This window comes from Phocoena phocoena, chromosome 2 (assembly GCF_963924675.1).
Source record: "Phocoena phocoena chromosome 2, mPhoPho1.1, whole genome shotgun sequence".
NCBI classification, from domain to species: domain Eukaryota; kingdom Metazoa; phylum Chordata; class Mammalia; order Artiodactyla; family Phocoenidae; genus Phocoena; species Phocoena phocoena.
In genome coordinates this window covers 114,348,483-114,376,195 of record NC_089220.1, presented here as the reverse complement: position 1 = coordinate 114,376,195, position 27,713 = coordinate 114,348,483, and the positions used below count along the sequence as shown (strand labels likewise).

General features: G+C 50.2%; 1 protein-coding gene across 4 annotated transcripts; it reads left to right on the top strand.

The window, feature by feature from the left end:
• Nucleotides 1-1,393: 1,393 nt before the first annotated feature.
• Nucleotides 1,394-27,713, top strand: PKM (pyruvate kinase M1/2). 4 transcript variants are annotated; one of them, XM_065871392.1, is made up of 11 exons: nucleotides 1,394-1,620; nucleotides 12,964-13,145; nucleotides 13,718-13,809; nucleotides 16,885-17,016; nucleotides 17,487-17,673; nucleotides 18,407-18,677; nucleotides 19,946-20,096; nucleotides 20,359-20,511; nucleotides 24,149-24,315; nucleotides 26,062-26,243; nucleotides 26,961-27,713. In XM_065871392.1, exons 2-11 carry the CDS (start codon nucleotides 12,992-12,994, stop codon nucleotides 27,065-27,067), a joined length of 1,596 nt encoding a protein of 531 aa, XP_065727464.1. In that variant the 5' UTR covers nucleotides 1,394-1,620; nucleotides 12,964-12,991; the 3' UTR covers nucleotides 27,068-27,713. The 4 variants fall into 4 exon arrangements, with proteins under 4 accessions (XP_065727464.1, XP_065727465.1, XP_065727467.1 ...); XM_065871393.1 differs by lacking the exon at nucleotides 24,149-24,315 and adding an exon at nucleotides 23,600-23,766 and having other exon boundaries at nucleotides 1,515-1,620; XM_065871395.1 differs by lacking the exons at nucleotides 1,394-1,620; nucleotides 24,149-24,315 and adding exons at nucleotides 10,501-10,597; nucleotides 23,600-23,766 and having other exon boundaries at nucleotides 12,987-13,145.

Sequence of the window (27,713 nt, the reverse complement as noted above, 5' to 3'; positions counted from 1 at the left end):
AGATCTTTAAAATGCAACATAGTCCAGCATTGGCCAGATATTGCCCCTCCAGTGTTGTTCACCACTGTACTTAGTTCACGGTTAGCTCAGGGGCCAGAGATGGCCGTTTATGCCATTCCTCTTTCTCTGAATAGGGAGGAATCTGATTCTCCCTGGTGAGGCATGGCTTTTTTTCCTCTCAGCAACTTCATGTGCTCTTACCACCTCAATAACCAAGCGTTTACTCCTATCTACAACTAAGGGGACCAGAAAGGACTTACAGAAGAAATTAAAATATTTTATCTCAAACAAATTCAGGTGGTCACCTTTTCCTTGTCAGCTTATCTGAGCTAACAGGAAAGCATAATGAAGGCCTGTGATTCAGCTGCAGGCAGGGCGTCTGCCTGAGCAGGTCACACCCTTTGGTCACATTTTCCAGGAAAAGGAAAGAACCTAAGATAATAGTATTCACGATTTTTAACGAGGCAACATTGTATCTGCTCTCAAAACTTGCTCTCTTGAAAGATAGCAAGAGTTAACAGCTGTTTCGTTGATAACTGCTGTCATCACTTGTTATTGGCTAATTACTGGGAAATCAGAAAATGTCTTAGAGAAGAATGTAGGAAAAGCTCCAACGATAATTGATTTAAATACACAAGCTTGGAAACGGAAGTGCTTACTTCGGCAGAGATTATGGGCTCTCACGTTCTGACATTTCCTGATGGAAATATAAAAAATATTAATACCTTCTATTCACTTTCTACTCTCAGGCACTCGCTCTGCAGGACTGTAGCCCCTACATAAGTATTCACATGGTCCCAACTTCCTTCTTTGTTCTAGCCCCAAGAACAAAAGGGCCTCGTGCTCCCGCTCCATGCACACTCCGCCCTCCCTGGTTCTCCCTACCCCCGTTCCAGTGTCGGAGCCCCTCCGAAGACGGCCCAAACCTCCAACCATCCCACAAGTCTCCACCTTCCCCACCTCTGATCCCATCTCAGGCTCGCGAACCTCGGGTTCGGCTCAGTCTCCGGGGTGTGCAGTGGAGCGGGCACCCGGGCGGGGGGAGGCGGGGAGTCGCAGGGCAGGGCTGGGGGAATGCTGCCTGGGGACCCATAAATCTAGGTATCATCTGGATAGGCCAGGGCAGCTCAGCTGGGGCGGCCTGGGCCAACGGTCAAGAGAAGAGCCCTGGTCCAGCTTTCCAAATTGGCGGCAACAGGTGGCCCGGGCGCCGGGGGACCGGGGGGTGGGGTGGGTAAGATCCCCGGAGCTCCGGGGGCGGGTCCTGCTGCCTCGAAGCTTCCCCATTGGGCGCTGAGCACGTCAGTGCTGCGACCTTTATGTAACATGTCCTTCCGCCACGGAATGTAGTCCGCCTCTAAACGGCAACCTGCCCGCCCGTTCCGCCCCCTCAGCACTCCTGCTGAAGGTGACTGTACCCGGCGAGGACGCAGAGGGGCGGGGCCCCGCGAGCTGGGAACCAGGATTGGGTGGGGGGCGGGGCGGCGGAGGGATTGCGGCGGCCCTTTAGCTGGGATAACCTTGAGGCTGAGATAGCTGATCCCCGCACTGGAGCGACGCGCTGCGAGCCTTCGGACCTCCCAGTGGTAGCAGCGCATCCCGAGCCGGACGACGTCGGAGGTGAGCTATGGGAGAGATTGGGCCATCCGTCCCCACCGGGGCTCCGTCGCCCCTGCCAGTGCGGAATCCTGGCCCGCCTGCGCACTCAGTGTGGCGCAGGATCCGTGGCATCTTGGATTCACCCGGTTGGGGTCTGAAGAGACGAGAAAGGGTGCTCGCGCCTAGGGCCTCCTCTTCAGAGCCCCCAGCTCCTGCTTCTTCCGAAGGCAGATGGGTCAGCCAGCCCCATTTCTGTCCCAGTCCCTAACCTTCCCCCACCCCCAGTCTGGTCCCATCCTCCCCTCTCTTTATTTCCCTCTTCTGTCTGGTCCCATCCTCGTCTTCCTCCCCTTATTCTCTCCTAATCTGATCCTTTTCTCCCTCAGTCTCCCCCCCCCACCACGCTCGTCTCCTCCCCTTCACCCTTAATACTCGCTTCTCGTCTTCATTCTGTCCGTGTCCCCCTTATTCTGATGCTTTCTTTGTAACCTCTCCTTGAAACTCCTTCTTTAGCTTCGCTCCCCCGTCCCTCCTCCATTCGGATTCTGTCCCCTCCTCGTACCTACCCCCATTCATGCCCTGGCTCCCGCCCCTCCCCCTCCTCTCTAGTCACGTTCGCTCCACCGCATCCCTCTTCTTTGCAGCCTCCTTCTCGCCACCCGCGTCCTCGCCCCTCCCCCTCTGTTCTGGTCACGTCCGCCTGCTCTCCCGCCCCCCCGCCCCTCGGTCTCCCATCTCAGTCCTGTCCCCTTCTCCATCAGAGTTCCCCAGTCTCGGGCTCTCCTGCAGCCCCGGGCCCGCGTCCCGGCGTCACCGCCCGAAGTGCAGTGGTCTGCGGATGGGCGGGCTGGCTCGCGTGCGGCGGGGAGATGCAGCGGCGGCCCGGGGCGCAGCTAGAGGGTTACGTAACTCTTGGTCTTCCCCGCTGCCGAGGAAGAAAGGGTGGCTGCCCTGTGGTGGCGCGTTCCTGTTTTGTGCCGCCTTGAATACGATGGGGCGGCCGCAGGGCTGCTCTTGCTCCTAGGAGGTTACTGGGCTCCATCCCGCCAAGGCGGGGCTGCACGTAGCGGCCCGGCACCCGCCCTGCAGAGCCCCGCCCCGCGGGATCGCGGACCACTGACCTTCGGGCCCGTTACCGGCCAAGCACCATCTCTGGCCCGACAAGCCTCCGCATGCTACTCAGAGGCCTCCTTGCGTTCGAGCCACTCACCTGGCTCCCCGCCTCTGCTTCATGTTACTTAACAGATGCGGCTGATTGTAGAGCGCAGAGGCCACGGGTTGGGGTGGGAGCAGGTTATGGGGAGAGTAGAAAAACGTCAAGAGCTTGTGTGCCACGTGCCTGCATTCACTCAATAAAAACTCGTGTGTAAAGAGCTGTTTTGGGGAGCGGCGTGGACACCAGGATGGCTAAAATGGTTATAGCCCACGGAACTCACCGTCTAATTAGGGAAAGAACATGAAAGTTATCAGTGGTAAGTGCTGTGAGGAAAGTACACACTTCCTGCTGGGGGTTGAGGGGAGGAGGCCTCACACTGGGTTTGAAGAAGCAGGAAAGCACCTTCCAGTCTGAAGGTTATTTAAAGACCCAGTAATGGAAAGGCGTCCCTTGGCTTCTTATCTGTGTCCTTGAAGCCCAGGACACTGATCCTCCTCTGCACAAATCGGCCTGATAGTTGAGGTCCGGGCATGATTGACAGAGGCATTGGGAAGTCGGAAACAGGCTTTTTCTAGGTCAGGTTTAACTCATTAACATACTGACATGAGTAACGGTGGGAGTTCAGCCTCTGGATCTGTTTCCCATGTGTAACTTGTAACATTTTTCCTCTTGATTGTTGAAAGGATTGGTTGATATATACACACCTACATGGATATATGTTGAATACTCAGTGCAGTGTCTAATCTCAGGTGAGATGCCTCCAAATGTATTCTTTTGGTCACTGAGCGCAATTACTTAAATCGTAATTGAGTGCAAGGGCTCCTCTTCTGTCTGCCATCTCCAAACCACATACTCATAGTTAATCTTTGGGAATCAGGCTCTCTAAATAGCAGACATCTCCTGGAAACCAGTCCCCTCCAAGGTCCTGGTACAGTGTTTACAGAGTAACTAATAATGTTACTCTTCAACTCTCCACTTGCTAACAGGGGCTCTTTGGTCCTCTAGACAAAGGAAGGCAGGAGGGGGGATAATTTGCAGCCTTTGGTGTTTGGCTACAAGAGTAGAAACAAACTTGGAACCCCAAGACTGAAATCTTCACCTGTTCCATTCCCACCCACTCTTGGTAGGGTTCTGGGATTTGCTCAGCCGGCTGGTTAAGTGTGAGGTTAGGATTAGAGGCAAAGGACAGTAGCTCCTTGTTGGCCGTAATGAGGGTGTGGCCACTCCCTGGGGTAGAGAGGAGGGCCTAGGTCAGGACTCTGCAGCATTGTTAGCAAATAATTTGCCCTCAGGTTGCCTGAGGATGCTGTTGGGAATGCAGTGGGCTGTTCTGAGGGGAAGAATATGTAACCCATCACCAGGTCTGTGTGTGTAGGTGGGGGAGGCTTTGAGGAAGAGGACTCAACCTTTGAATTTATCTGCTTTTAAGAGAACTCTCTTCATTGGGTGAGTGGGGAAACTGCATTGTGGTCTTTGCCGGCTTAAAAAGTCCCCTCTCCCCTTTCAGTGAGTCAAATAATGAAGCATGCATTTCCCCCAGTTAAAAGTGTCTCAACTAAGTGACAGATGGTTGGTGGAGGTCCCCAGGCTCTCTGTACTGCGCTTAGGTGCAGCATGGCAGAGCCTCATGCCCAGGTGATAACAGTCTGCACACCTATATTTCTGAGCCTCGTGCAGTGGGCATGGCAACCATTTTGGGAATACGGGTTGTAGTGGACATGAATAATGATGACTTAAAGAATGTCCTTGAACTCATTTCTGAGTTACTGGACTTGAGCCTAAGTATATGGACATTAGTCTTCTGTCTAGGGCAGCTGCTCTCACTTTAAGCACTGCATTAGAAGTAAATAATTTTAGTGTTGAATTCACAGTTTAGCCAAGAGCATTATTGGGTCTTTAAGAATTGCAGCCCCAGTGATTTGGCAAGTTTGGTAGCTGTTACTCCAGACAGAGCTAGCACCTTACGGGAGGTGCTTCTGTGCTTTGAGTATTGTGACATTAATGTGGGGTCACAGGAAAAGCCATTTTATTTCTTAAAGCTGTTTATTAATGTTGAGGCAGTGGAAGAAATAAGGAAATGGTTGAGAGCAGGAAGGTAGAAAAAAAATGCAACTCTTGATTACAAACTTGCACTACAGGGTTTTTTATTTTTCTTCAGCTTTCATGAAGGCACGCCAGGGTGTGTTATTTTGGATAAGAGCTAAGACTGAGGTGAAGGTAGGGGGAGATGACTCATTTGATATTATCTTTATTTCTGAATCATTCAAACTATCCACAGTCAAACCCCAGTTAACTGGTACACCGCAAGACTGAGTTGTCCATGGGAGCAGAGTTTTCTTGCAACCCTGTTGAGGATCTTGTGAAATATGTGATTTATTTCGTGAATGGTCTTATAGGACCTTGAGTCATCACTTTAAGCATCAATTCTGATACAGATAGGAATAGAACAAAATGAAGACCATTCTTTTTTCTTCTTCTTCTTCTTTAACCACAAGCCATCCTTACTTAGACTAGGTAAATGAATAGGCTGATTATTTGGGGCTTTGTTAAAGAAGCTGTTTTGGGAAGGTGAGCCAGCCTGGGTGGTCAGGCAGCCTCTGCTCTACCTTTTGGCCTCCTGCTATTACTGCTCTTCTTAGGAGGGGAGGTTGGCAGGGCCACCAAGTGGTGCAGCCCCGCCCTTGCAGCCGTTTTTCCTTCATTGGTTTGTGCTGGTCTGCACGTAGGAGGGAGAGCCAGCCTGCAGTACTTCTGGTGGCCTCTGCGACTTACCTCTCCCAGTTCTTTCTATAGGCAAAACTCCTGGGGAACTGTAAGCCTCTCTTTCCTGACGCCAGCAAGCTGTGTTTGGAGGTCAGATAAGGGCTTTAGTGGAGGAGATGCCAAGACGAGATATGATAGGGCAGAGGTTGCTGGTTATAGCATTTCAGAGTATGGACCAGCTCAGCTGATGCAGTTTAAGAAAAAAAAAACATTCTCTGAAAGGAGTCCCAGCCCTTCCAAACATTTAATCAACCAACAGATAACATTTATTTAACTTTAGACAACTGGTATCTGTCCTATCTCAGGTGATGAGTGCAAAATAATTACTCAGTCAGCTGAGTCAGTCATGGTATATGAGACAAAGTCGTACATATTTTGGAGGAGTGCTGGAGTTTTGATCTAGTTGAGGCAGGGAAATGAAGACTTGGTAAACAAAACTATCCTGATACCTGATATCTCTCTTTTGTTATTACATTAGAGAGCAGATTAACAAATGTCACCCATCAGATGGGCAAACATTTTAAGAGTCTGACAGTATCAAGTGTTGACAAATGTGTGGGAAGGCAAGAAATCACTTTACTGGTTGGTTGTAAGTGGATATAACCACTTTGGAGAGCAATTCAGCACTATTTAGTAAAATAGAAAATAAACATACCCTGTGGCCCAGGAATTGATCTCTGGTTATAGAAGCTCACACCTGCACAAGGAGACATGTCCTAGGAGAGTTGTTATAAGTATTGATTAATGAGGAAGAATTAGGTTTAATGGGGAAATGACCAGCCAGTAAGGGAATACATAAATGGTCTAGTTATGCACTGGACTAGTATAGCAGTTCAAATGAATTAACTAGATCTGTGTACCAACTAGATAGATCTTAAATGTGCTGGAAAAGCAAGTTGTTTGATGATGCCTTACAGTATATTACTTAGGGTACTTTAGAAGACAGCAATATCATAGGGTTCAGTATAGATACAGACACCCTTAAATGAACTAGAAGGATACAAAATTCATGACACTGGTTGGGTATCAAAGTTCATGATGGGATGTGGAAGGGTTGGAGGGACCTAGGAATGGACCTGTATATAATGATAAATTTTTGTTTTAGGTCTAAAGAAAATCTGGATTTTTTTTTTAACTTTTGGCTGCACTTCGCAGCTTGTTTGCCTGCACCGCACAGCTTGCGGGGTCTTAGTTCCCCAACTAAGGATTGAACCCAAGCCCTTGGCAGTGAAAGTGCAGAGTGCTAACCACTGGACTGCCAGGGAATTCCCTGGATAAATATTAATGGTCAGTTCTGGGTGGTAAAAATACAGATGTTAATATTTCTTTCTTTAGTTCAAAACAAAATAAAATAGCAAACCTATGATGGTTACTGCAGGAAGACCAGGTATACTAACTAGGTCAGTGCTCTGGGAGAGCTGGCACTGCCCTTCCTCCTTTCACTCCCCCCTTCTTCTCCCTGCAGCTGTGATACAGGGCAGCTCTTCCTTTAAATGCTGAGCCAGTGCCTCCCTTTGCTGAGGCCGTCACCCATCCTGCTGTTGTACCTGGCTTGCAAAGGCCCTAAATCTGTGTCCCAGGTTCCTTGCTGCTTCCAGAGTGTAAATATCGTGCCCTGAAGCATTGCCTCATAATTTTAAGCCTAGTAAGGAACACAACACAGCAAAAGGTTCATCTAAACTTCCTCCTTCAGACTGAACCAGTTCTATTCTCCGAGCATCTGCGATCAAATCCTCGGCATCTGAGATGGTAGAGGATTCTCTGTCGGGACTTCCTGCCCTGGAGTTGAGTGGTCCTTTTGCGGGGTAGGCTCATTTAATATCAGCTTTTGTGCCCTATTGCACACTCGGATTTGAAATAGGACCTTGGGCTCCTGCTTATAATGTTTGTCACTTAGTTCTAGCCCTGAATAAAAGAGAAGGGAATTTTACTTGAACCTACAGGTGGGTTCATTTTGTTTTGTGTAACCTGGTGACACCAGACTTTGCTTTCTGTTATTGGGCCTTCTGAGGGTAGAATGGACTTAATATAACTCCCATCTCTTAGCTAAAAACTGCTTGTCCTCGCCCCACTCCATATGCAAATACACTGTTGTCATTACTCTAACTGTATATGAGGATGAACAGCCATTCACTTCAGACCTTATTAGGTTCTGTGGCTGGCCCAGCACCCATTTTGATCTTCTTGTTACCATAGTCAGATTAGGGCCAGTCTTGGGAATTACATTTTTCTGCTCCATCATCTAGGAACAGAGCTCCTAGAGAGCAGGCTGGCCTGAATGCCTTGTCCAACACATTGTGATGCAAACTTTCTAACGGATGTTGGTGTTCTGAAGATTTGGGAATCAGACCTTCATGCTGGCTTGTAGACTTAAGAGGTGTAGGTAGCAAATGGATGTCAGAGCGAGAAACACAATCATAGGTACCAGGTGCCATCATTATTGAGTTAGTCTGTATGGTGAGATTGGCATCAGAGCAAAAATTGGTGCAGGGAGCTCTGGCTGGTTAAATAAAGATTTTATGCAGATGCGGGCTCATAGGTCAGGCTGGTTTACTAGGGCAGAATGATGTGGGCTTTTGTGAAAGCTAGAATTGGTGGAGTGAAGCATGATTCTTTCCCAGGGCAACCTGCCAACAGTACTGACACTAAGTGGTGCTGGGTATTTTTTCTTCTATGATTTTCACCCTCAGGTTTCTGAAGAGTGACCAAAGAATTGTGTCTGGCATAAACAGAACTATAGCTTTAAAGAGCCAGGAGCCACTTGAGAAAGGCAAGGTGGGAGTAGGGCCCCCTGGGGCTGAGCTGTGACTGTGCCTGCTCCGTCCTTTCTGCCCACACACAATAAGGCCTCTGATGTCTCGTTTCTCACAGAGGAGAAATGGCTCTGAGGAAGGTCCTACAGCAGGAGCTCAGGCTCAAGAATAAGGCTCCCATACCTGGGCACAGCATTTGCTGCCATCAGTGGCTATGCTGGGCTCCCACGGCTGGCTGGAGGTTGCCTCTGCATGTCTGTGCCTCCTGCAGAGGAGGGTGCTGTAGTGAGTCAGACTGGCATGAGCTGGCCGCGTCTGCTGGCAGGCACCGTGCAGACAGCCAGCTGGAGGGAGGGCAGCTCTTCCTAGAGGCCCGCCCTGAGAAACCACCGCTGAGGCTGCTGTCCAGGGGCTGGGGGAGAGTCCAGAGTGTGTTTTAGGTAGGATGGGCAGCTTGTGCTCCGGAGAAGAGGCTCATTGGGCAGGAGAGCCCTGACCCTCCCTGCAAGGGAGGCTCGGGGCAGAGCCTGAGGGGATAGAAAACTAGTTGGTGACCTGGGCATGAGACATGAAGTCCCTAGTTTGGTAGAGGGCTTTAAGGACGTGGTGAGATCTTGTAGGAATATGGACTTGCTGACAAGCCAGCTCTTTTGGATTGCTGGTGTGCAAATGCACTCAAACAAAATTTCACTTGTTATTTTTGTACCTAGTAACCTGGGTAAGCAAAAGATCAGAGCTTGCAGACCTCAGATTTTTTTTTTTTTTAATATTTATTTATTTATGGTTATGTTGGATCTTCGTTTCTGTGCAAGGGCTTTCTCCAGTTGCGGCAAGCGGGGGCCACTCTTCATCGCGGTGCGCGGGCCTCTCACTATTGCGGCCTCTCTTGTTGCAGAGCACAGGCTCCAGACGCGCAGCCTCAGTAGTTGTGGCTCACTGGCCTAGTTGCTCCGCGGCATGTGGGATCCTCCCAGACCAGGCTCGAACCTTTGTCCCCTGAATTGTCAGGCAGATTCTCAACCACTGAGCCACCAGGGAAGCCCTCAGATTTAATTTGAGATGGTGAAATAGGGTTAGTGTTTGAGCCCAGTATAATTGTATCTGCTAATAGCATCTCCTGTCCTTGAGGCAGCCCTTCTGTACCAGAATATCCTTGTCACAAAGATTTTGCTCTGATGCTTGAGGACAGACTAAACAAGAAAAGAATTTTGTTGGATTTGGGCATGTGACTAACAGGTTTTTTGGCACAGAGTAGTCCTATGGACCATATTAACCTTGTTTTTTCTTTTTGCACTTTGAGATTCTGAATAGATCAAGGTTGACTTTTTTTTTTTTTTTTTTTTTTTTGGCTGTGCTGTGTGGCCTTGCAGGATCTTAGTTCCCCAACCAGGATTGAACCCAGGCCCAGCAGTGAAAGTGCCAAGTTGTAACCACTGGACCACCAGGGAATTCCAAGGTTGACCTTCTTAGGTCAGTGAAACTATCCTGCAGTGCATTTGTGATCTAGGGCCTAAGATGCATTATCCCACCTCTACTGTGTTTAGAATATTCCTTAAGTGCCTAGAGCAGCAGTTGAATAATGGAACGGGGAGCTTCACATTTGTTTTAATTCCAACACTTTTACCAGGATGCTTTTAAATATATCATGTTCAGAAGAGGTACATTTGTAATTTTTCTTATTATGAAAGTGTTTAGTATCAGTAAATTTTTTAGTAAGGAGAAGAAAGAAATTTGCAATTTGCTGTAATCCTACCACCCAGATAACATGTTGATAATATTTTGTTAGATATCCTTCCAGTCCTGTTATGTATGTTTAATTTATTGCCCCTTCCTGCGCCCCCCCCCCCGCCCCCCCCCCCCCCCCCGACAAAGAAAAGGGAGAGGGACCAGGTTCTTGTATAGAATAGTGAAATGTTAGTAAACCAAGGTTTAAAGAGACTTTAAAGGAAGGCAATCTTTGGGATGTTAGAGGAGGGGATAAAGCATCGCAAAGGAGCCATTAAGAACTGTCTTACCTGCAAATTTTCTGTTACCAGTTTCTTGGTATTTTCTTGGGTGGCTTCTGTGTTTTCACTTATAAACATGAATCTCTAGGAACAGCTACTACCTACTACTACCTGGATACCTGGTTCTTAAGGTAATTTCTCCATTACCCCAAAGAGCTTTAGGTGCACTCAGCTTTTACCTTAATCCTTGTACAGTTCTGCAGGGCAAGCCTTTCTCAGCTCCGAGCAGTCTTTGCAGGTGGGACCAAGGAGCCACCCTGAGCCAAAAAAAGAGCATTATGTCACTGGAAGCCCAAGCCCAGAGAACACGATAATCAGTGGCCCCAGCCGGATCTTTGCAAGGAGACCCTAATGTCTCAGGTCTAGAGAAGATCCAATTGATGATTTTTTTTTTTTGCGGTATGCGGGCCTCTCACTGTTGTGGCCTCTCCCGTTGTGGAGCACAGGCTCTGGACGCACAGGCTCAGTGGCCATGGCTCACAGGCCTAGCCGCTCCGCAGCATGTGGGATATTCCTGGACCAGGGCACGAACCTGTGTCCCTTGCATCGGCCGGCGGACTCTCAACCACTGCGCCACCAGGGAAGCCCCAACTGATGATTTTTAAGAAGAGTCGGGTTAGTCACTTCAACCCACTCATTGAGATCACAGTACAGTCCTTGCACTGGATGACTCCCTTTGCCTGGAGGCCACAGCAAGGCCTGTGTGTTCCAGTTGCCTTGGTGTGCCACCAGGCACCATCTCTTCAATAATGTTCCCTTAACAGCCAGACTCACCTAAGCCCAGGTGCTCTGGAGCGATATACACCCTACTTCAACCGTGAGTGCAGGTAAAGGGACCCTGGTTGCCCAGGCCGTGTTGTCAGGAATTCAAAAATTCCTCGGATTTTGTGGGGAAAGGGACATAGGTATAACTTTGATTTTGACAAAGAGGCATTAAGATACTCTGAAGCATCATTCAGTAAACAACTGGAATAACCCCAAGTACTTGGTGCTAAGGGATACAAAACCAAATAGGTCACGGAGGAGAGGATGTTTTCATTTTGGTACCTGGTATGTTGTAGGGAGTTAGGAAACACATACTGAAAGGAACAGTAATATATGCCATGTGGAATAGTTAGCTGGTATCTTATTTTCTCGTTTTTAAATATTTAGTTTCTGTAGCTGGGGACTTGTAGCCATCAGTTTTCAATAGCTTACAGGAAATTCACTCACAACTGGTCGCAAAGCTTCTTGGGCTTTTCTGGACTTCTCGAGGGTGGCAGAGATGGGTTTAGATGCATGCTTTGTTTGAGCCACGCAGAGAGGCCACAGAGTCGGGGATGGAGGAGGAGACAGAGTAAGGGTTACATGTATGGGGTGCCTTGATTTGGAGCCCTGAGATTTAGGAGGCGGTGGGACAGGGCGAAAGAAGGGCTTGTTCCTGAGCCTGGGCTGAAGCACTTAGGCGAAGGATTTGAGAAGGAATAACCCTTGGTCTGAAAACTTGAGGAAAGGAATGGCATTCTGATGAGGCATGTCAGGCTTCTGGCTCACATCCTTCCCTGATGGTTCTTGAAACACTGCTTGGAAGCTTCTCAAGTCTCTGTCTGTAATCAGCTAACTAACCGGCTGAGTGAGTTTAGTTGTAAAGTCAGTAATGAAGAAAAGCAAAGGTCGGGGGCAGTTGTGCCCGTGGTCAGGATTGTGACCTGGGCTGATTAATTACCTGGAACAGATGGTCTTTGTCACTGCGGGTGGTGTACTTGTCAGTCTTAGGGAATTGGGTGGTGCATTAGAAGATCAGCTGGGGGAAGGATTTGACAAGCATTAATTTCTTCATAGTGCAACTCTCCTGTTAATGTAATTGTAATAATTTTAGAGCCAGACTGGTACCATTATGGTTATCCTTGGTTTGATGCAAATTGCTTTGCATGTCCTAAAGTCCTTCTGACCAAAAGTACCATATGTAATTTTTAGGTACAGATTCCTGGGATGAAAGATTTTGCATTCAGGGTTCTGGTTGAACTTTGCTTCCTGTCCAGGGACTGGTTTTTATTGCTTGTCAGTGGGCTGGGACCTACTCTCCAGCCTAGGATGAATTGAGTAATGGACTTACGTTGTCCTGTGGGTTAGAACTAGGAGGACTGCCTGGATAGTGGTTGTCTCTATGACCAGGAGAGTCACTTTGGGTTTGGGTGGGGATTGTTAAGAGGCAGTGTGGGTGCCCCTCCCCATAGCAGATGTTTGTAGCTTTGAGACAGCTTTTCATATAAAGATCTAGATTCACCAAGGTACTAAACTAGGGGTGAGTTTTTATATCCCTGGAAGATTGGTTGCAACTTCCTTTAGAGGAAGCTCCTGCAGTGCATGTAAAATGATGTTATTTTTATAGGATTAGCAGGGAAGTTGTTGAGGTAGATATTAGCCCAGTGTAAGGCAGGTGTGCTTACAGTGGATGCCTGGGCCGTACACGTGTTGGGTATGTGGTTTTAACTTGTTCTTTGAGGTCTTTTCCACTTGCTCACAATAACGTGAGCCCGTGGCCTGACTTGAGGAGCACCCACACAGCCAGAGCATGGCGGGGCTTCTTGTGGCTTCTGAACAAAGTGTGCTTGTTGAGTTAATGTGTAAGCAGGAAACAGCTTCCTGTGCCAAGCTGTATATTATAGCCGCCTCAGGCTTCTCACACTGATTACTCTCTCTTCAGCTCCCCTGGACCCAAGACCTCAGAAGCCATGTCGAAGCCCCATAGTGATGCCGGGACTGCCTTCATTCAGACCCAGCAGCTGCACGCGGCCATGGCTGACACATTCCTGGAGCACATGTGCCGCCTGGACATTGACTCGCCGCCCATCACGGCCCGGAACACCGGCATCATCTGCACCATTGGTGAGTGGAGGGGGGGTGCCCCCTCCCCCTGAAACATGGGCTTCCTGAGACAGTGACCTTTCCTCTCCTGAAAAGACTAAATAAATGTGGCAGACCTGGGTACTGAGCAAGATGCTACAGAGATTCTTATGAGAACTGGTCAGAGGAGTTTGCAATAAAGAATTCTTATGCTTTCTGCATTCTGCTAAAGGTAAAATTTAGAGGGTATCTTCCTTAGCAGAGCATCTCAGAGACCTAGGGAAGGATCTTTTTGACATGCTCTGTACAACCATAATTCTGTAGTTGGACATCTGTCTGGGTTTCAGGGAGAGCATAGAGGGCTGGCCAAGACTTGCCTAGGCTTTCCTAATTAGATGGAGCCTGTAGAATTTGAAGGAAATGGGAGATGTCCTTCTAAATCAAGAAAGTAGGCTAGCACAGTAATAGTCATGTGTATGTTTTTTAAAGAATTTTGAATTATTTTGGGGAAAAATTATCAAGAGTTCTTTAAATTGAAGCAAACTTAGTGTTATTCCTCCTTTGGATAATTAACACTTAATGACTTTAAAACTTTTTTTTTTTTTTAAAACTAGGCCCAGCTTCCCGATCAGTGGAGATGCTGAAGGAGATGATTAAGTCTGGAATGAACGTGGCTCGTTTGAACTTTTCTCATGGAACTCATGAGGTGTGCCTCGGCTGGGTAGTTTGGCCACTGGGGCAGCTTGTAGGAAATGGGGTGGGGATTTCGTGTTCATTTAGCCAGGGTGGACTGGGCAAGAAAGTGTGGGTTTTACAGCCAACGGGAAGATTGTCTTCACCAGCCCATCCCTACTTCCTTTTCCCCGTCTCCTGCCATCTCAAGTGGCCAGGTCTCCTCAAGCAAAGAAGACCTACTTTGTAATTGGCCCTGGTTCTCCCCAACACCTGTGCTCCATTAGCCCTCACCAAGGAAAGTGTGCAAGGGTTCTCCTGGAAACTCCTCTAACCCATGGAGCTTGACACTCCTGCCCCAGGGTTTCTGTAACAGCTCATAACTGCAGTGACGAACCAGTAAGTTACCCTGCAGGTTATTCTGGCCTAGTTTAGACCCAAGATAAACTGGGCAGGTCCAGGAGAAGGGTTTCCATTATTGCAAGTGAAGACTGGGTCTAATGCACTAACACTGTCTGGCATGTAATACCTACCTAATCAGCATTGTGTTCCCAGCCTGTCCCTTCCCAGGGGTTTTGGTACATTAAAATAAAATAAAGTCAGCATACTTCCCCAACAGTCTGGTAGGAGTGTCTTAGTGCTGGGGCTGTTGATGAGCTGACCTGACTCGTTGGACCTTACCCAGGGACTAGGTGGCAGCTATTGGGAAGTGCTCCATTCGTGCTTCTGTTCCCAAGATCAGAACAAACTCATTTTGAGGTGTGTGGGACCTGCCTGAGGGACAGTGCCTAACCTTCAGGTTCAACCACAGGCCATGGGATTTCATCCTGGTATTAACAGAGGAGGAATGGGTGAGGTAAACTTTCCCTCCTCTTGACCTCTGTATTTCCTGTTCAGGATAAAGAAAATGCTACCCTGTAAGGTCAGGAGGTGAGGGGTTGCCCTCTGGCATTTGGAAGTTGGTGTTCAGTTTCAGCTAAAAATAAAGCCTCAGGAAGTGCAGTCTAAGAGGTGAATCCCTCCTTTCTGGAAACATGAGAATCTTCATTGTAGGTTTTCTAACCCATGTTCCATAAACAGTTTATGGCCTGGCAGGTATCCGGCCTCCAAATATCATGAGGGCCTGACCAAGTTTAGATGAACTGGGCTCAGCAGGCACCCTGGGCAGGTTAAGACATCCATGGATGACATTCTGTAATTTTCCAAAGGCAGGGCGTCCTCGGCAGGAGTCGCTAGGCATTCCTGCAAGTGTTAACTTAGTCCGAAGAGAGAACTAAAGACATCACTGAACGTCAGTTCACAACTGATCCCTACTGCTGGCCTGTGCCAGGGTCTCCTGTGTGCAGGGGGAGTAGCAGAAATAGATTTTAAGAAGTTGACCTTTAACTAGGCTTTATGGCCTCTTCCATCCAGTAAAATAATACCACACAGCTCTGAAATGGCAAGGGCGAGTGGTATCTGCCCCTGCGGGAGCGGGGCTAACTCAGAAATTTTGTTTTTTTTAAACTACAAGAGGCATTTGGAGATTATCTGTGCTTTAACTCGTCTTCCCAGATTAGAGTTGGGATTAAAAAACAAAACAAAACACCCAAGTCCATCTTGTGGGTTTAATTTGAGGTTTTTGACCAGGATAAAACTGTGTGGTCTCTGGGATCAGGGTTTTGGAAACTGATCTGAAATTGTTCTAATGTTAATTATATGATGTAACAGTCTTAGTTTGATGAGTGGCTGGGACATGCTTTACCAGCTCTTGACAATTTTAAATACTCTTCTAAGCAGAGCGTTGGAATTGCTTTTTCTCCCTCACTCTGACAGAGGGACATCCACATCCACACATCTGCATCTGATCTTTTGGTTTTGTTGTTGTTGCATCTGATCTTTTGACAGCTTTGCCACAGTGTCTCTAGCCCCCACTTTTGGCAGTTCTCTTGGGCAAGATGTGTTCTTACTGAATGTGGTTCTATAATGCCATGTCGGCCAGAAATGCTGCCTTTTTTTTTTGCGGTACGCGGGTCTCTCACTGTTGTGGCCTCTCCCGTTGCGGAGCACAGGCTTAGCGGCCATGGCTCATGGGCCCAGCCGCTCCGCGGCATGTGGGATCTTCCTGGACCGGGGCACGAACCCGTGTGCCCTGAATCGGCAGGCGGACTCTCAACCACTGCGCCACCAGGGAAGCCCGAAATACTGCCTTTTAAGCAACATACACTTAGAACCTTCCACAAGGACAGCGTTGATGGATGAAACAAGTTTACCCGTCCCTTCCCACCTCCTGTTGTCAGGTGCTGCTCTCCTGGACAGAGGTGATTGAAGGACGAGGCCCACAAAGTGCTGAGTTGGGAGCCTCTGTTACTAGCAATGCCATATTGATAGCACGAAGAACTTTTGACGTCTTGGCTCTGAGTCCCTTTTTAGTCAAACAGGAATGGCAAATGGAAAAAGAGAAAGGGCTTCAGAGGCGAGATTGAAGCCAGGATTTGTTGCAAGTGAGAAATGGCAAAGGTCAATTAGTTCAGAGAAAGGCATATTCCCACCTCTCCCTGTTCCACTTCCGTTTCTAATCAGACTGCAGGAAGTGATTGTCAGAACCAGGCCTGCATGACCTTAGCAGTGAGTTATTTAGCTTGGGCCACCGTTAGCTTAAATAAATAACTGAGTTTGAATTGCAGTTGTAATCAGTAGAGGAAAAGCTCAAAATTACCAAATCTATCAGTCTGACATTGATGGCCGGATCAGTATTATCCAGATACAAGTCCTAGGTTTTTTACCCCAGTCATCTGCTTTATTTGCTGAGGGCATTTGATGAATCCTAGAAGGGGAGAAAGGAGACAAGCGTCTTTTCTGTTGACATGTCTTGCCACCAAAACGTAAATATTCCGAAGTTCCTAAGATTTGCCCTTAGAGTGAGTAAGGGCTGTGGTACAAGTGGGTAGAGGCCAAGGAGGTTGACATAAGCCGGTAGAGGATGCTCGGGGAGTGGGCAGCGTGAGGGTATACGCTGGAGGCAGAGGTCTAGAACACCCACAGCTCTTTCCTGAGTGATCAGCTTCAGTGCCGGTCCTAGATCTTAGTGTGTGGGAGGACGCTTATCATCACCCCTCCTTCCCCCCAGTACCACAGAGAGACCATCAAGAACGTGCGTGAAGCCACGGAAAGCTTTGCTTCCGACCCTATTCTCTACCGGCCGGTGGCTGTGGCCCTGGACACTAAAGGACCCGAGATCCGAACCGGGCTCATCAAAGGCGTGAGTATCCTGGGGAGAAGCTGGAGGAAGGCGCAGGGGACCCCAGAGACATCCTCAGCAGTCTGTCCCGGCCAGAAGCCACGTTTCTCAGAGTTAAGGTCTATAAATGAGAGTTTTATCCGTCACTGTAAGAGGTCTTGATTTCATCTACTTCGCTAAGAAACAATACTAGAAAGGAACCTCTTTTACACTCCAAACCTACTTCCAAGTCTCTCTAACTTGGGGGAGCAATTTCTTTGTCTCTTTTCCCCTATCATTAAATAGTATAACTAAAATATTCTAGGTTTCTCTTGGGTTATTTCCTTGAAATATACTAAGTTAGACAGTCTGATTATTTCTTTCCAAAGGAAAAGGCTTTATTGTTATTTGCAGCTGAGATTTCCTCCTTGTTCTCTAGAGGAAAGGGCTTGTCTTCTCCCGCTAGGAGGGCCTGGCTTCTTTGGACTTGTGGTTTACTGTCTTGTCTGTAGAGCGGCACCGCCGAGGTGGAGCTGAAGAAGGGAGCTACACTCAAGATCACCCTGGATAACGCCTACATGGAAAAGTGTGACGAGAACACTCTGTGGCTGGACTACAAGAACATCTGCAAGGTGGTGGATGTGGGCAGCAAGATCTACGTGGATGACGGCCTTATTTCTCTGCAGGTGAAGCAGAAAGGTACGTACGCGGGAGTTAGGGTCTAATTGTCTAAAACCAGCTCCCGTCTCTTAAGTTTCTCTGGCAGAAGATAGCTTATTTGGCTGGCAGTGAGATTGGGTCTCTGTATTCTCAGAAATTCCTTTTATAATAAACTCCTAGCCTCAAAAACAGATTTCACTCCAACTTAATTGAGCTCTTGGGGAGGAGATGAGAAGGTTTCTTTTTTTCTTTCTTTTTTTTTTTTGGCTTTGCGGTGCAGCTTGTGGGATCTTAGTTCCCCAACCAGGGATCGAACCTGGGCTGTCTGCCGTGAAAGCGTGGAGTCCTAACCACTGGACTGCCAGAGAATTCCCGAGATTTCTTTTTTACTCATTCTCACTACTGTAGGCTTTCTGCTTCCCTCCTGCATCCCCTCAGTAGGATACATAGAAGACTCGAGTGTGCCTGGGAATGAGAGCTAACATTTAAGTGCCAGGCACTATTCTGAGCATCTTACATGATAATTTGTTTGAATTTTAAAACCATCTTAGGAGTAGATATTATTATCCCTATTTACCTGAGGCACAGAGCGGTTAATTGACTTGCCCACGGTTACACAGATAGTGGAGTTGGGATGTGAACCCTGGCAGTGTGGCTCCAGCACCCACCATGTGCTGTTTCCCAGTTCTCTGTACTGGGGAGAGCCTGCTTCCTGGTGAGGACGCTTTTGCCCCTGTGGCTCTGCCTCTCGTACTTACTCCATTTCACACAGGTCCTGACTTCCTGGTGACGGAGGTGGAGAACGGTGGCTCCTTGGGCAGCAAGAAGGGTGTGAACCTACCCGGGGCTGCTGTGGACCTGCCTGCCGTCTCAGAAAAGGACATCCAGGATCTGAAGTTTGGGGTAGAGCAGGATGTGGATATGGTGTTCGCGTCTTTCATCCGCAAGGCGTCTGATGTCCATGCAGTCAGGAAGGTCCTGGGAGAGAAAGGAAAGAATATCAAGATAATCAGCAAAATCGAGAATCACGAGGGAGTTCGGAGGTAAGTGCACCCGACTGTCCCTGCCCCCTTCAGCCCCAGCCCAGCTCTGAAGAGTATGATATATCCTGTGAATCAGAATATCCTACGAGGGGGAGTGGAAGGCATTGGTATTTCAAGGAAAAAAAACTTCCCAGGTGATTGGGGTGCCAGCATCTTGACGTTGTTCCATGAGCCCAGGGACCAGCATTGGAGAGGACAGGGTCACTGCTCCCAGGCTCAGGAGCCATTGTGCTGTGCTCCTGACACTGCCTGTGTTTGCTGGAATTGTGGACCACCAAGGGGGAAGACAGCAGGCTCTCAGGAAGGGACTCCCTCCCTTGGGAGCCCTGTGGAAGCCTCAGGGCCTGGTGTTGACACTGAAGTGTGTGGCCTCCTTGTCTTGCCTTAGAAAGCAGCCGGCTTGGTGATCGGGCCAGCTCTGGCATGGTATCTGCTTCTGAGGGGAAAGCATGCCGTCCTCTTCCAGGGGCACATTGTCCCAGCGCAGGTCCACCACCTCCCTAGTGCTTACCAGATAGGGCCATATGAGTAAGGCCAGCTGGGTGACATCTGTTCCTCTTTGTTTCCCTACTAGAACCCAGCACTGCTGACACCCCACACCTACTTGTGGGGATTAGGTGTGTGCTTGGGAAGAGTGGGGGGAGCAGTCATCCTGTTGTGACCTTTCCATCCTTAGCTTTGTGTCAATGTCCTTTGTACCGGGAAATTTGGGGTCCTCCCTGTGCCATCCTGATAAGCCATGGGTGCTTGCTGACCTTGGCTCCAGGCCAGGCAAAGCCATATTCTCATGCTTTCAGCAAGTTGGAGGGGGCCCCCTGAAGGAGCAGCCCTCAAGTGTCCTTGGCTGGGAGAGGCCACGGACCTTTGTGTCAGGAGCAGTCAGCCACCTTGGGTTCCCTTTCTGCCCTGGAAGTGCCAACTGGAATGAAGATGGTAGAGAGACACCTTAAGAGGGGCCTCATAAGATGCAGATGGAGAGGAAATGAGTCCATAGGACTTTGGAGGAGACCTCGTCCCCTCCCCTTTCCCCCAGTGATGTGTCCATACTGGTGCCAAAGAAGCCCAACAAGCAGAACTGTTGGCCCCCTTTGGGGGACTGGAGTAGCTGAAACACCCCACCACCTCCATGCATCCATCATGATGTCGTGGGTAGTTGTCCTGGTGCAAGGACGGCTAAGTCAGAGAAATCCAGGAAAACTTCCTTTGCCTCACCTTACTTGTGGCCTCTGTTCCATATAACCTCTCTCTCTTTCCAACTTCCCTGTCAGGTTTGATGAGATCCTGGAAGCCAGTGATGGGATCATGGTGGCGCGTGGTGATCTAGGCATTGAGATTCCTGCAGAGAAGGTCTTCCTTGCTCAGAAGATGGTGATTGGGCGGTGCAACCGAGCTGGGAAGCCTGTCATCTGTGCCACGCAGGTATGTGCCTCTTCCCGAGTTTGCATCCTTGCACAGGAAAGCTTTGGAGGCTACCCGGTCTCTTCGCATGGACCCTGCCCCATGTTACAGACAGACAGACAGACACACACACACGTATCCTCCCCCCTACCCCACCACCCCTCCCCTGCCCCCATGCACCTACACGGAGCTGTACTCTGTGCACATACACACGATCCAGGGGGTCAGTTTGTGTCTGAAGACAGCCCAGGCCACGTCTCACGAATACCCCATCCCCTCCCAGATGCTGGAGAGCATGATCAAGAAGCCTCGCCCCACTCGGGCTGAGGGCAGTGACGTGGCCAATGCAGTCCTGGATGGAGCCGACTGCATTATGCTGTCTGGAGAGACGGCCAAAGGGGACTACCCGCTGGAAGCTGTGCGCATGCAACACCTGGTGAGTTCTCGGGGCCCGCCCATTGCCCTGGCTGGGGCTGGGATGGAGGTGAACTCTGGCACAGAGCGACACCTTTTAGGCTTCTGCGCCCACGATCTTTTATTATCCTCCAAGTTACAAGCAGAATGAGGAGGTGTGTGCTGGGGGCGTGGAGGTGTCTTGTTTTTTTTCTGTTCTGCCTTCCTGCCCACACCCGTCTCCTAGTTCCTTCTGTTCTGGAGGCGGCCACCTTCATCAGCCATAGCACAGTTCACCCCTGTCTGCAGGACTGTGAAGCCTTCCCTTGGCTCAAGTACTGGGATATCTGTACCTCTTCCTCTGGACAGCCTAGAGGACCTGAGTACCTCTGCCCTGTTCTGGGAAAGGCCAAGAGCTCCTGCTCGCAGCTGTCCTGTCTGGCTTCCATTTTGATTCCCCACCTGTCCCCAGCCAGGTGCCTCCCCGACGGGGGCCTCTGGGCCTGCACTGGAGGCTGTTGCCTGCACTGACTTGGCTGCAGGCTGGCCTTGCATGGTGCCTGCAGCAGCGCCTGCTTTGCTGAGCTGTTGCACTCGCCCTAGACTAAAAAGTGGGGTTTAAGTGATGGGTGGCAGGCCCACAAATAGAAACAGGTGGAAGGCTGGCTGATCCCGCCTGGCCCTGGGGTGAGAGCATCTGGAGGAGCCCTGGAGGCCACTCCTCTTTCTCCTGTGGGAGCTAGCTTTTCAAGGGTCTCCCGCTCTGCCATGTCCCGCAGCCTGGCTGCTCCTGCTCTAGAGCTTACTGAAGAGTTAACACAGGATGGGTCATCAGGCCTGGGAAAACGAGTGTTGCAAATGAACTTTCACAACAGCCCTAGGTCGCTGTTGATAATGTATAGCTCAGTGAACTTGCCTCCTACCCTGAAACAGTGTTTCTTTAACCTTCCTATTCGCTTTCCAGCCAACAAAGGACCCCAAGCCCTTTGTGTGACACCCCCTCCCCTGCATTCCCGCAAATTTAAAACAATCCCCCAAAAAGAACGTCTGGACTAGATAATCGTCCTTTCCTCCTTCATTTTCTATGTGATTATTAGGCTTAGATGACTTCCAGAGAAGACATGAGAGTTATATTAAATACTTATTCAGGCATAAAACAAGACATCTTGACTACTGATGTTTTCTGGTCTGTCCTTGGCACCCTGGGTGGATTTGCCCGTAATGAAATTGGTAGAGACCAATCCCTGTCCCTGGCACAGCTGTGTTTCCTGGCTGATATGCCACCCTGTGTGTGTGACATGATTGCTGTCACAGATGCTCATGCACTATGGGCTCATGGTCATTCTCACAACTGCCCCAGTGGTGAGTGCTTCCTCTCTCCTGGGGGACAGTGGACCTTGAACCTCTCCCCTCTAGAGTGGCTGCCATTGTGTTTATGGGTCTCCACACATCATCCCTTCTCTATAACTGCCTTGCTTAGTTGTGTGGCCCCATTGTCTCCGAGGTGCGAGAGTGACCTTGACCTGATTTATGGAACCATGAAACCACATAGACTGTAGGGACTTTCATGTCTGTACCAAATTTAACCTCTCAAGGCCTTATTTATGAAATGAATTAGATATATTTAATTATAGCCTTAGTGTTAAATTTCACTACTATTATTAAATGTCTGTTAAGTCCTTGTGTAGCTTGACGTAATCTCCATAACCTCAGTGAGATAGATGTCACCCCATTTTATAGATGAGGGTACATGGTAATACAGCTTGAGTTTGGACCCAGATCTGCTGACTCTGAAGCTAATGTTCTCTCCTGCAACATGGTACTTGGTCTAGCAGGAGATCAAGACAGGTATCCATGTGGGGCCTGTGCTGGGGTCACTTTCTAAGAACCAGACTCTGGGCTCTGAACCCATGTCTGTTTTTCCATACCCCAATCTTTCCTTTGAACAGACAGACACCTTAGAACTGCAAGACTGGGATTGCATGGCACTGCTCAGGAGATAAGTTATGGGGTCTGGGCCAGTTGGTGCAGGCCTCTCCTGTCCATGTCACCAGTTAACACTGGCCAACAGCTTCCCCTCTTACCTGTCCACTGCTTTCTCCTTTATCTCACTGATGCAGTTGATGTCCCTTAACTAAGGGCTAGGCAGTACCAGGTATGGTTCTCCTTCCTGTTCATGTTTCCTGTCCTTCTGGGCTGCATGCATTCCATTCTTGCAGGAAGAAAACCGTTAACCTAGCAAATTCTGTCACTCATCTTCTTATCCTGTCAAATTAATGAGGTGGTATTACTGATTCTTCCCTCACCCATCATTCTCTAAGACGCTGGTAATTGCATTATAACCCTCTAAAGCTTAAATTTTCTTCCTAATTCTTGGTGTTATCTGAGCCAGGTGGTCTGTAAATAACTCAGTGGCTTTCTCATGGGTGTTTTAATCATTTGATTTAATTAAATGTCTTGTTAAACTTACCTGCGTGTTTTCACAGGCACCTTTCTCTTCACATGGCTACTCCTCCTGACGGCAAAGCTCGCCAATTTTCCACCTGCCTGCTTAGAACGCGGTCAAGCCGCGTGACGTTGGCTTTGTCTGACCTCAGTTTTCCAGCACTGCTCAGTGTGCTTGCACGGCATGCCATTGGACAGGCTGGTAGCATCCCTGTGTCCGAAGCCAAGCAAGCACTCCATGTGTGCATGGAGGCCAGGCATGAAGCCTGGTAGTAACCACCAGACAGCCATGTGAGGAGGGAGGCCTGTTCCTTCCTGTGAGCTGTGTTCATGAGGCAGCGTGGTCAAGTCCTGCCAGGGAGCTGTGTAGGCCCGGGAGCCCCGGGGGCCCAGCCTCTGCATGTTTCCATGCCCAGGCACTAGAGCCTGCCACCATATTATCTCCCTCCACCTCCACCGCCAATCAGAAAGTCCTTCCAAGATCAATAGATCCTTCCAGAACGGAAGAATCAATTTCCCCTCGGTTGGAGGGGAAGCAGTAGCAGTTGATGTTTGAAATCCTCCACACATCCCTAAGTGGGCCTTCATCACCCTGCCTCTTCGCATCTGCCTGAAGGACAGACTTAGCCAATTAACCTAAGGTACCTTCCCCTCTTCCTTGCCTCCCCTCCCCCTAAACCTTACAGATAGCTCGTGAGGCTGAGGCAGCCATGTTCCACCTCAAGCTGTTTGAAGAACTTGCGCGAGCCTCAAGTCGCTCCACAGACCTCATGGAAGCCATGGCCATGGGCAGCGTGGAGGCTTCTTATAAGTGTTTAGCGGCAGCTTTGATAGTTCTGACGGAGTCTGGCAGGTAGGGCCCTGAGGGCAGGTAACTTCCAGCCATTCTAGAAGACAGCCAGGGCCCAGCCCTGCACCTGGGGCCCGCACTCAGGACCTCTCCTCTCACCTGCAGGAAGCTAGCCAGGGAGTCAGGGCAGGCCAGGACCGCAGGGTCCTTCAGCTCGGCAGGCACAGCGACGTCACAGGCGCCTGGTGAAGGGCTGGTTCCTGCGAGTCTGGATCTCGCTTAGCTCAGAGCCTCCAGCGATTGGGCTCTTCTTGGCCTCTGCACCCAGGGACATGCTCCTCACCAGCTGTCTGTGCGACTCTTCCCCTCCCTCTCCCGTGTGACACGGCTCTGACAAAGCTCTGTCCCCCTCTCGTCCCTCTGGACCGATGTTGACCCTCCCTAGATTGCCCGTGAGGCAGAGGCTGCCATCTACCATTTGCAATTATTTGAGGAACTCCGCCGCCTGTCGCCCATTACCAGTGACCCCACCGAAGCCGCCGCCGTGGGTGCCGTGGAGGCGTCCTTCAAGTGCTGCAGTGGGGCCATAATCGTCCTCACCAAGTCTGGCAGGTAGGAGGTGGCAGCGGCTCCCTGGGAACGCCCAGCTCAGCAGCACCTTTCCTTGGGGGTCCTGGGAGCAGTGCACTAAACAGTGCTCAGATGGCACCAAGCCAAGGTAAGACCCCCTCAGCCTGTGCCCGGGACCCTGCAGGGACAGAGCTCCCCTGGCCCCGTGGCCAGGCTCTGGGAGCGAGCAGAACCCCTGCCCTGGGCCTGAAGGACAGGATCCCAGGCAGCACTCATAGGCGTGTCAGACCATTTGGGTCCAAAGCAAGTTTATACCCTCACGATGAACTAGAGACTTAATTACATAGACAGACAGACTGATGACAAATGGTTGATATTTAAAAGCTGTTTTTCTCAAAAAGTAAAGGGTAACCAGTTTTGCTTATTCTAGTTGCTGTGTGCTCTTTAAAAAGTTCAGTGTGGAAAATTAGTGCTGTTTGCTGACATGCTATTTGGTTGGTGCACCCATCCCATCGGTCTTTGAGTCCCAAAGGCAAGTGGGTGCTGCCCAGGAAAGGTCAGCGTGGTGTGTTGCTGGCACTTGGGCCGTGCATCCAGGCTGAGGCCTCTGCTCGGCCTCAGGCTCGGGGTCCCTTCCAGATCACTAGGCTGTCGTGCTTCCCTCCCTGGGTCTGGGGTGTGCTCCTCCTCCACAGGGCAGCTAGGGTTTCCTGGAGGAGGCGGGTGGAGAGGAGCAGACAGGCAGCCCCACGTACCAAGGAGCAGCAGGTGGGACTGCCTTTAGGACTAGGACACACGATGTGTGCAGATTCCCTCAGCAGAGGGCTCAGGATGAAAAGCTCCCACCATTTGGGTTGACCTTTGTGAAAAAGTCCAGCCTTTGCTCCTTGGCTATTTTTAACTCCAGGCTTCTGGGATTTCACTCTCAGTGAGTCCTGGCTTTAGCGCTTGCTGCCCTCTGAAAGCCTTGTATGGAGGCCAGGCCTTAACGCAGGGCGCCCTCTGCTGTGACATGGCTTAAGTTTCCCTGACACCTGTTGAGTAGTCCTCACAGCTTGCCTTCCAGGCCCCAGTTCCCCCTGCAGGCCCCTCCACCTCCCGAGGCACATCTGCAGCCACACGTGTACAGTGTCAGTGCTGAAGGAAGCACCTGGCGCTGGGGCTGTACAGGGGTCCCCTCCCCTCCAGAGGCCTTCACAGGCAGAGCCTCCCCCACTGACACTCCCATCCCCTGGTCTTGCCTCCTGGGTAGCCACCTGTATTTCTAAGCCTCACTTAGATACTCAGGTTTGACTGTGGGGCTCTACAGCCCAGTTGCTGGGACTGTTTCAGGGACCCAGGGGGTTACGTGGAGTCAGGAGAGGGCACAGCAATAGGGAAGACTTGCGTTGTAGATTCCAAGGGGGACTGGTGGGCTCTGCTCCTGTTTTCTTGCAAATGTCAAGAGTCAGGTGCTATTCCCATGTTGCTTGGCTTGTAGCTGCTGCCAAGTACGGGCCATGTGGGGTAAGTGGGGGAAACTGACCTTGCTGGGTCGGCATGACCCTGGGGCCCTGGCCTGTTGGGAGCGGGGTAGGGCAGATGGGTAGCATAGCTATGAAGAAGAATTATGTGCTGTGGAAGATACAGGATGATGAGCCACCCCAGTCTTGGCAGCAGATGTTGAAATGGCCAGAGAGCCTCAGGCTGGCATAGGGAGTTGGATTAGAGGGTGAGTTGTTGCTGAAGGCCCTGAGGAGCTTCCTGGGACACTGTTTAACAGTCTTGTCTGCCTGTCCCCCATCTCAGGTCTGCACATCAGGTGTCCAGATATCGCCCCCGGGCCCCCATCATTGCTGTGACCCGGAATCACCAGACAGCTCGCCAGGCCCACCTGTACCGCGGCATCTTCCCTGTGGTGTGTAAGGACCCAGTGCAGGAGGCCTGGGCTGAGGACGTGGACCTCCGGGTGAACTTGGCCATGAATGTTGGTGCGTGGCTGGGAGCAAGGGCTAGAGGTGGAGGGGTGGAGAAGAGAAGGTGCCTGAGCCACTTGGTCTCTCTGAGACCCTATAGAAAGGGGAACATGTTGGCCTTTGGGTGCAAGAGCCCTAGCTGTCCTCACTGGGAATGTTCTCTGAATCCTTCATCCCATTCCCTGGAGTCCTGGGCTGAGCCCAGGAGGGAAGAGGGGCCTTTGAGTTGTGGAGCTGAGCACCCCAGGTTCTCTCCTCACTCTCTTCCAGTCTAGGATCCAAAGCAAAGGATCCTCGATAATCGGGGTTGTCCATTCTTTGGCATCTGCTCATCATTGAGGTTTTTCATAAAATTAGCCAGAGCTCCTACACTTGGAGCCAGCACATGTACAAATTATGTATTCATATGGTCTTTGTCCCAGTATAAGAGTAGGATATCATGTGATGAGAGGAAGCAGCTAGCTGTTACCTTGGGCTGGGCTCTCCACCCTCTAGAGTAGAAAATGAATGATGTCTAAAGGTCCCTGCCAACTCTGCCATCTGAGCCATACGGATATATCAAGGCTTCCCTCATCCCCTTTGCCTGGGCTGTGAGGCTAGCGCCACCATGTGGTGTAAGGGAGTAAAGGCCCGTCAGCCCTGCTTAGCTTCTTCCGACTGTGGGGCAGTCTCCCAGGTGCATACCTTCTTCGCTTGATTCTTCACTCACCAGCCCCTCTTCTCTTCCTCCAGGCAAGGCCCGAGGCTTCTTCAAGAAGGGAGATGTCGTCATTGTGCTGACCGGGTGGCGCCCTGGTTCTGGCTTCACCAACACCATGCGTGTAGTTCCTGTGCCGTGATGGGCCCCGGAGCCCCTCCTCCAGCCCCTGTCCCATCCCCCTTCCCCAACCCATCCATTAGGCCAGCAATGCTTGTAGTGCTCACTTGGGGCTGTGGTGTGGCACTGGTGGGCTGGGACGCCAGGGAAGAAGATTAATGCCTCTGTGAAACACGGCTGTTTTTAAGACCCTGCTTGGGTGGGGTAGTTCAGAGCTGGGCCACCCGTCATGTGGCCCCATCCAATCAAGGGACGAAGGAGGGGTGCAGGCAGGACTGGAGGCCCCAGAGCTTCACATAGAGGGCAACAGCTCCTGCTTCTCTTCCTTTGTGTACTCGATTCAGTTCCTGTAGAAAATGGATACCCAGAGAACTCCCAGCCCCGGCGTGGGATCAGGAGATAGTCGGCTAAGAGTAGGGGCCTTAGGGAATAGGGCAGAGGTTCCAGTTTAAGCAGACTCTGGCCCTGGCCCTTACTTGGTTCTCCAGTCCCCTCAGCCTCCCTCACTCCCACCTTGTGCACTGTGCACTTCTGTTCCTTCACTCCACTCGACTGTTGCTGCAGACAAACACTCCACCCTCCACCTTCCATTTCCCTCACTACTGCAGCCGCCTCCAGGCCTGTTGCTATAGAGCCTACCTGTATGTCAATAAACAACAGCTGAAGCA